Genomic DNA, 9,270 nt, shown 5'->3' with positions numbered 1-9,270 from the left:
TCCTATCACAAAATGTTTCCTATCACAAAATGTCTCCTATCTCAAAATGTCTCCTATCACAAAATGCTTCCTATCACAAAATGTCTCCTATCTCAAAATCTTTCCTATCACAAAATGTTTCTTTTCTCAAAATTTTTCCTATCTCAAAATGTTTCCTATCTTAAAATGTTTCTTATTTCAAAATGTTTCTTATCTTAAAATGTTTCCTTATTTCAAAATGTTTCTTATCTTAAAATGTTTCCTATCTCAAAGTGTTTCCTATCTTAAAATGTTTCTTATTTCAAAATGTTTCTTATCTTAAAATGTTTCCTTTCTCAAAATGTTTCCTATCTCAAAATGTTTCTTATCTCAAAATGTTTCCTATCTCAAAATGTTTCCTATCTCAAAATGTCTCCTATTTCAAAATTTTTCCTATCTCAAATATTTCCTATATCTCAAAATATTTCCTAATTCAAAATATTTCCTATCTCAAAATGTTTCCGTCTTAAAAATGTTTCCTATCTCAAAATTTTTCCTATCTTAAAATGTTTCCTACTGCCAAATGTTTTCTATTTCAAAATGTTTCCTATCTCAAAATATTTCTTATCTCAAAATATTTCCTATCTCAAAATGTTTCCTATCTCATCCTATCTCAAAATGTTTCCTATCTCATCCTATCTCAAAATGTTTCTCTATTTCAAAATGTTTCCTATCTCAAAATATTTCTTATCTCAAAATATTTCCTATCTCAAAATGTTTCCTATCTCATCCTATCTCAAAATGTTTCCTATCTCATCCTATCTCAAAATGTTTCTTATCTCAAAATGTTTCCTATCTCAAAATATTTCTAATCTCAAAATATTTCCTGCTGCCAAATGTTTACAGAATCTTTATATTTACAATAATAAAGATATTTTCTGGACAATATTTTAGGTAAACTTTATTTTTGAATAAAAAAATTGATTGAGCATGGTGTTAGCAATGCAAACATGAAACCCCTGAAAGTTATTGAAAAAAATCTACATCAGAAGGTGAAAAAAAGTATAATAATATATGCAAGCTACAAGTTAGAACCAGCATTTTCTTCAGACTATGTATCTGCTGCACACTCCTCTGCCGCTTTAGTAATTGTAAATTGTTGGTACAAACCAAAGAAGGACTACAACGGTTGACCCAGCTCGGATATTCAAATTACAAATGTACATGCCGGTGGGACATGACTGGTAAACTCTTTTTATTCATTTATTATAACGTCTATTTGTCACATATTCTAAACAGCAGTTTGATAATGTCACAAAAAAAACATTTAATAAAATCCCCAAAAACATCTGGCAGAGGAAAAAATTTGCAGATCAGTTTTTCTAGTTAAATAAGAGGGGGTATAGGCTTACGGCGAAAAATAAGCGCTTTTGATCGCTACTAATCTTACTCCTATCTGTTGCGTCTATAAGAAGAAAATTGTTAAAAACGACTCTTGCTGAAGAACGAAACGTCCATACAAATTCATAAACATGCAACATTCAATTTGGATCGTAAAATAATCAATTTTAATCCAAACAAATTATGCAAATATTGCAAACAATAGCCATCTATTATTTTTCGACGTATTCATATATAGTTAATATTTAATAATATTTGTGATTTTAAAAAAAACATTTCGCTGTCGCTGGATTTTCGAACATTCCTGGGAAATATGAAAATGTCGTCTTTATTGTCAAAAATCCTCTAAACAGGAATAAATGTTTTCAAAAGTAACTATTAGATCATAAAAAATAATTAAATATTATAGAATATCAACTATAAACGAATGCGTCGAAAAATTATCGATGATTAATGGTTAAAATATCTGAATTATTTGTTTGAAATTAAATTCATTTTTTACGGTCCGAGTTGAATGTTTCAACTTTCTGAATTTGTGTGGACGCTGCGTTCTTCAGTATGAGTAGTTTAACAATTTTCTCATTATAGACGCAACCCACTTTTATTTTTCGCGAACACTCCCTTTAAGCCAAGAACACTTCCCAGAGGAACTCATTCAAAAGTAAAATGGTAACAAAGTAACTAGAGTTTTTAATATTCTTTAATTTTTCAAAACAGAGGGAATTTCTAATGACAATTTTCTCTTTTTTTCCCCCTAATATATGAACAAATGTGTAAAAAACTTTCTTTCTTTCTTCTATTTTTTGTTGTTTTGAACGTTTGTATGTTTATTCTATTAGTTGAGTGTAAGAGGTGTGGGGGGGGGAGGGATTATAAGTGAGTGTATGTTAGAGTGAGTGTGTATATATGAGTGGGTTATAGTGTGTGTATGATAATTTGTCTGTTTGAGAGAGAGAACATTGATTCTAAAATCTTTAGCTTTCTATTGAGCTTTCATTTCTCTTTCCTCACTCACTCACTCTCTTTCTTTCTGTCTTTCTCCCTTCCTCAATCTCTCGCCCCTTCCCTCTCTTTCTTCCTCCCTCTCTCTCTCTCTCTTGAAAGGGACTGTCGTTGTTATTTCCAGGGACCCTTCATTTACAATAGTGTGCCCCTTTAACATGTACAATAGTGTGCCCTTTAAACATGTACAATAGTGTGCCCTTAAGCATTTACAATAGTGTGCCCTTTAAGCATGTACAAAAGTGTACCCTTTAAACATGTACAATAGTGTGCCCTTTAAACATGTACAATAGTGTGCCCTCCCTTAAGCATTTACAATAGTGTGCCCTTTAAACATGTACAATAGTGTGCCCTTTAAACATGTACAATAGTGTGCCCTTTCAACATGTACAATAGTGTGCCCTTTCAACATGTTCAATAGTGTGCCCTTTAAACATGTCCAATAGTGTACCCTTTAAATATGTACAATAGTGTGCCCTTTAAACATGTACAATAGTGTGCCCATTAAACATGTAAAATAGTGTGCCCTTTAAACATGTACAATAGTGTGCCCTTTAAACATGTACAATAGTGTGCCGTTTAAACATGTACAATAGTGTGCCCTTTAAACATGCACAATAGTGTGCCCTTTAAACATGTACAAGAGTGTACCCTTTAAACATGTACAATAGTGTACCCTTTAAACATGTACAATAGAGTGCCCTTTAAACATGTACAATAGTTTGCCCTTTAAACATGTACAAAAGTGTACCCTTTAAACATGTACAATAGTGTGCCTTTTAAACATGTACAACAGTGTGCCCATTAAACATGTACAATAGTGTGCCCATTAAACATGTACAATAGTGTGCCCTTTAAACATGTACAAAAGTGTATCCTTTAAACATCTACAATAGTTTACCCTTTAAACATGTACAATATTGTGCCCATTAAACATGTACAAAAGTGTATCCTTTAAACATGTACAATAGTGTGCCCTTTAAACATGTACAATAGTGTGCCCTTAAGCATTTACAATAGTGTGCCCTTTAAGCATGTACAATAGTGTGCCCTTTAAACATGTAAAATAGTGTGCCCTTTAAACATGTACAACAGTGTTTCCATTAAACATGTACAATAGTGTGCCCTTTAAACATGTACAAAAGTGTTTCCTTTAAACATCTACAATAGTTTACCCTTTAAACATGTACAATAGTGTGCCCATTAAACATGTACAAAAGTGTATCCTTTAAACATGTACAATAGTGTGACCTTTAAATATGTACAATAGTGTGCCCTTTAAACATGTACAATAGTGTGCCCTTTAAACATGTGCAATAGTGTATCCTTTAAACATGTACAATAGTGTACCCTTTAAATATGTACAATAGTGTGCCCTTTCAACATGTACAATAGTGTGCCCTTTAAACATGTACAAGAGTGTGCCCTTTAAACATGTACAATAGTGTGCCCTTTAAACATGTACAATAGTGTGCCCTTTAAACATGCCCTTAAAAATTCGCAAGTCATTTCTGTAGGGAAACCACAATTGAAAATATCAAATTTTTTAAGAGATAATCATGGATAACTCATTCATTGTTGATATTTTTGAAGTGTACCGTTCTGAATAGGACTTGCTACTCTATATATAGAGAGTCGCTTAAAATTACGACACAAGAGGCCGAATTTAAAGAATTTGAGCCACGGCTCAAATATGGTTGGTCCAATTTAAATTGTTTTTAATTTTTCAAGATTTAAGCCGGCGCTAAATTAAAGCAGGTTTTTGGAGGATTTGTGACGTGGCTTAAATTCATTAAATTCGGTGCACAGTCCTTTTAATGGATTTAGTGGTATCTGAATCACCATGGAGCTGTTTAGAGAGCCGTATAACAATATTTTAAGCTTTCTATTTATCACGGCGCCTCTCCCTGCAGCCTGGGGGGTTTACCCCCCCCCCCCTCAACCCTCCCTCCTTCATATTTGTAGCAGTCCTCCCACTATAAAGTCATCAATAATTTAACGATAGATTAAACCTTAAATAATATAATTAGTTTGCTTTCTTCTTTGAAGTATATGAACTGTTTTTAACTTAATTCAGAAGAAAATAATTTAGATAATTAAAACTAAGTTTCTAATGATACAAATTTATTTTAGAAAATGTCGAATCCTGCTGAAGATTAGTCCTCCCCTCAACAAAAATGATTTAAAGATAAAATTTTACAATCTGAAACCTATAAACATAAATACTATTTGTTCCTAAAAAAATTAAGACCTTTGACAAACAGAAAACAAGATTTTGTGAATTTTATAATTTGTCGCGGATTACTTAGGCACGTAAAACTTAAGAAAATTGCATTAGATAAACATTTTCTTGAACAGCTATTGAGCAGAATATAAATGCTTTGAACCGAATAAATTTATTTATCTTATATGTGTGCATAAATCAAAATTAGAGGAGCTACGAGGTCACAAAAACGTAACAGTAATGTCACATTTCGTACAAAAAAATGAATGCAACTTGGGTTTTTAATTTAAAATAATTTTCATGCATTTTTAAATATTCCTCCAATCTTATATCAGACATGATAGAACAAAGAATGATGATTTGTATAACAATAATTCTAGCAGGAGGCAAGATTAAAATTTTCAGCGAAAATGTTAAAATATTTATGTGCGAGAATATCAAAATAATCTACAAAATTGTTGTCTCTGCTAGTTCAAGTCTTATACCGAACAAAGCACAAAATGCATCACAGTATAATTATTAATTCATGAATGGTCCCAATACATTAAATTTTTTTCCAGTTTTATCAAAGATTTTTGCAAAAATGAGGTCAAAAATAGTATGTTTTGGCTTAGCTAGCTAGCTCAGAAATATTTAGGGTCTGTCTAATAAGTTGTTGAGCATTTTCAACGACTTTTATTATTACTCGAACTAAACTCAAATACTAAAAATGAAGAAAAAAGAGATCCTTATTTATCTCAGTTTTAATGGACTATTATTATTTATTTCATTTAATTTTACAAGAGTTTACAGATTTCTCAACATTTATATCCGCTCCCTAATAAATCAATATTCAGTTACAGGCTTGTATATGGACAGAGAACACCTTTTTATGCCATACAACTAAAATGAAATATTTTTTAATCTTACTTGGATTAACGCTGACAGTTTATGTGAAAGCTCAAGACATTAAAATTACTGATAATGAAGATGATGATGGAGGAACAGATAATTCCGGAAGGTAAAGCGCCTAAAATTAGAAGATTTGGATTTTCCAGTTTTTAGGAACTAAAACGTATTGGACGATCCATTGATGCTAATGGGTCCTCTTGGACAATTCATGTTTAGGGGCCTCCTTTGTCATGTTAAGGTGTCTTCTTGGACCACTCATGTCAAGGTGTCTTCTTGGACCATTCATGTTAAGGTGTCCTCTTGAACCACTCATTTTAAGGTGTCTTCTTGGACCATTCATGTTAAGCTGTGTCCTCTTGGAGCACTCACGTTAAGGTGTCCTTTTGAACCACTCATGTTAAGGTGTCTTCTTGGACCACTTAAAATAAAGTGCCCTCTTGGAACACTTATGTTAAGGTGACCTCCTGGACCACTTATGTTAAGGTGTCCTCCTGGTCCATTCATGTTAAGGTGTCCTCTTTGACCACTTAAGTTAAGGTGTCCTCTTGGACCACTTATGTTAAGGTGACCTCTTGGACCACGTCATGTGAGGTTGTCCTATTGGACCACGTCATGTTAAGGTGTTCTCTTGTACAAAGGGTCAATTTAGTATATAATAAATCATGTTTATCCTCATAGACATTTTATATTTGTTTAATTACAGTTGCCAGGGTGAAGGACAATCAACATGTGAAACTGGACAATTTTGCAGGTAAATAATATAAATTAGGAAAATAGATAATATCTCTTTAATGTCTTTAATATTTATGATGTGAACCGGATTAAAGGAATTGCTAGAACTCGTTGAACTACATAGACTAAGTTAAACTACATAAGTTTAACAATAACATAGACTAAGTTTGCCTACTTTTCGTATTCATTGAATTTTGTGGGGTCGTTCAACTATTTTATTCGGGTGGCCACCATATTTGTTTTCAAATCCTGAAAATCATATTTACTATTTTCCTATTTTTGTTCAAAAAAAATATGTTATTGAACGGTTTCTTAACAGCAAATTAATTAGATAATATTATCTATAATGGTATTTCTGAACATAGTAATAATAATATTAACAATAATGATAATAATATTAATAATAATAATAATAATAAAAATAATGACAATAGTGATTATTATTTTTTCTTCAGGAAAAACAAATGTGTTGAAGTTAGTCTATTGGTAAGAAGAAAAGTGTCCAAAATGTATTTAAATATTTTCCATTTTGGTATTCTTTAATTTGTTAGAACTTTAACGTTATTTTCTTAAAAGTGCATGCCTAGAATTAAAAAAAAGTATGTTTTTCCATATTCTATTTGAATTTTTTTTTGTTATTTAAGTTTTAAGTTTTTAGCTTTTAAAATGCTTTGAAGTGGCTATATCGTGCAACAGTTTTACATAAACATAAGATCAAAACAACAAAAATAAAAACTATTTATTTAATAATCTCTAATCAAGTACAATTTGTGGCATTAGAAAAGTAACTCCGTACAGCGGTATTTTACGTCTCTAATCACTGCTGAAATTTTTCAGAGTCAGACAAAATATTCGAGAATAGTGACAAATTTAGACTAAACTAGTGAAGTTGGGTAGACACCTAGTACAGTTAAATGGTTTGTTTCTTTCTTATTATTTACTGTTTTCACTTAAAACTAGAACGATGTAAGCCCTATGCATATTGCATTATAATAGGGTGAAAATCACTTTTAAATGACGTACTTTAAATCAAATATTGAAATGTAGCCAATCATCGGACAGAATTATTCCCAGTACAATACGAGGATAAAGCCGGACCAGTACGAATTTAGTAGAGAATTAATAATCCCTGACCTTCCTAGGTGGGATTGTTTTATCTTATGTCATCGAAACAAAAAAAGCACAGGTTTGAACCGTGTCACATTTGCTACCAATCACGTAATGCATTTTTTATAATCTTCTTGTCACCTTTTGTACTTGCTAAACTATTTGGATTTTACTCTCTACCTGTATTTCTAGCCTCCTGGTTGCCAGAAGGATTCACATTGCCAGACCGGGTTCACATGTAATGTTCTTCATGGTGTTTGTATCAAGTAATATTTTTAAACCTATTTTTTTAGCTTTTGTTTAGTTAAAGAGAAATCTGGTTTATAGAGGTACAACTCGTTTAACTCTTAACTAGGGGTTGGGGAAGGGACGGATCGAGAAATTACATATTTCATTGAGATTTAAATCTTGGAATTACTTAAGGTCTTAAAAAAACGCAATTTACAGTGGTAGGTGATATTCTCAATACAATGAAGACGACTTTCGGTTTAAATTTTGATTATATCAAGCTCCTAAACTTTTACATGTAAACTTTAAATTAAAAAAGCTCATTAGAAATGAATACTTAAAAAGAGTAATCACCATTGTATTGATATCATCGCTTACAAGCTTATACATATATATATATATCAAAAAATTTGGGCCCGATCGGTTCAGCCGTTTTGACGTTTATTGGATACAAACAAACAAACAAACAGACACCCAGACAAGCCAAATTTATAATTAGATAGTAGTTATTTCTGTTTGTTTGTTTGTATGTCCGATTGTAACTCAGGATCCCCTTAACCGATTTGCCCCAACTTTTGGTTGGGCTCCTTGCAAGTTTTTTTTCATGAAATCAGTATAAGTTGGAGAAGCAAACCTAAAATTATTCCTTTTGCATTCTATCTTTTGAGTTCCACTTTATTTCAGGGGATATTAGTTCCAAAACTAACACTTGGCCCATTTCTAACACTGAGTGTTAGAAATGGACCAAATGTTAGTTTTGGAACTAATATTCCCTGTATTTATTTATTAGGGGTGTAAATAATAATTTAACAGTGACAATTAACAACTTAAATTATATTTGAGATAATTTCCTATTTTATTTGATATTATTTTTTTTAGTTACATAACAGAAGAGCAGAGACAGGTAATACAAAGAAAGCATGGGGGGCCATTCTTTTTCCCCCCCCCCCCCCCCCTCTTCTCAATTGTCCACATTTCTTCCTGATTTACATTCTCTCCTGATCTATATATGTAATAATAAAAAAATTGCAAGAAATAAGAAAAAGCAATTGCAAAGAAAATAAATGTCAGTTAATCGTCTGAAAATAAAATCAATAAAATTTAAAAGTTTTTAAACATGATAAAATATATATAAAACTGAGATGTTAATTGCTCATAAACCATAGAATTGGATATAAATTTGATATATATTGGATAAATATTGGATATATATGGGATATGAATTGGATATAAATTGGATATATATTGGATATATATTGGATATATATTGGATATATATTGGATATATATTGGATATATATTGGATATATATTGGATATATATTGGATACATATTGGATAAATATTGGAAAAAAACAATTGTTTTGTTTGTTAAAAGTGATTTTTAATCAATTGATCAATTATTGATTTGATTAAGAAATGGAATGATGCGGAGAAGAAAGCCCATGATCGATTAATCAGTTCCCAAGGATCAGGGAACAAGAAAGAAAGAGGAAATGACAATTGAAGAAAAAATTAGTAAAAGAAATTAAAATTGGATTGTGATTCGAGATCAAGAGAAAATTATTTTAAAAGAAAATTAAAATAAAGATGATAATTAATATTTCTAACGCATATTGTGTTTTAATGGTGATTTAAATGCATTTAGTTTAATTAACAGTGACCCTGGATTGTTTAAATCCTTGCACCCCAAAAATTCAAATTTTCGGATTTTCTACACAATTTCTG

The 9,270-nt window shown here is 31.1% G+C and overlaps 1 protein-coding gene across 1 annotated transcript; it reads left to right on the top strand.

The window, feature by feature from the left end:
• The first annotated feature begins 5,418 nt into the window (after positions 1–5,418).
• On the top strand, positions 5,419–9,057 carry LOC111700399 (uncharacterized). The gene is made up of 6 exons (XM_023471285.1): positions 5,419–5,585; positions 6,180–6,227; positions 6,664–6,694; positions 7,508–7,581; positions 8,423–8,447; positions 8,960–9,057. Exons 1-6 carry the CDS (start codon positions 5,473–5,475, stop codon positions 9,047–9,049), a joined length of 381 nt encoding a protein of 126 aa, XP_023327053.1. The 5' UTR covers positions 5,419–5,472; the 3' UTR covers positions 9,050–9,057.
• Positions 9,058–9,270: the final 213 nt, after the last annotated feature.

Source organism: Eurytemora carolleeae, unplaced genomic scaffold (assembly GCF_000591075.1).
Source record: "Eurytemora carolleeae unplaced genomic scaffold, Eaff_2.0 scaffold352, whole genome shotgun sequence".
In the NCBI taxonomy this organism is placed as follows: domain Eukaryota; kingdom Metazoa; phylum Arthropoda; class Copepoda; order Calanoida; family Temoridae; genus Eurytemora; species Eurytemora carolleeae.
Note: the sequence above shows the minus strand (reverse complement) of the source record. Positions and strands in the feature narration are given on the sequence as shown.

Coding starts and splice junctions, on each gene's coding strand:
- LOC111700399 (XM_023471285.1), top strand. CDS start 5,473: ATGAAATATTTTTTAATCTTACTTGGATTAACGCTGACAGTTTATGTG. Junction 6,695..7,507: donor GTGTTGAAGTTAGTCTATTG/GTAAGAAGAAAA, acceptor CTGTATTTCTAG/CCTCCTGGTTGCCAGAAGGA. Junction 8,448..8,959: donor TAACAGAAGAGCAGAGACAG/GTAATACAAAGA, acceptor GATTTGATTAAG/AAATGGAATGATGCGGAGAA.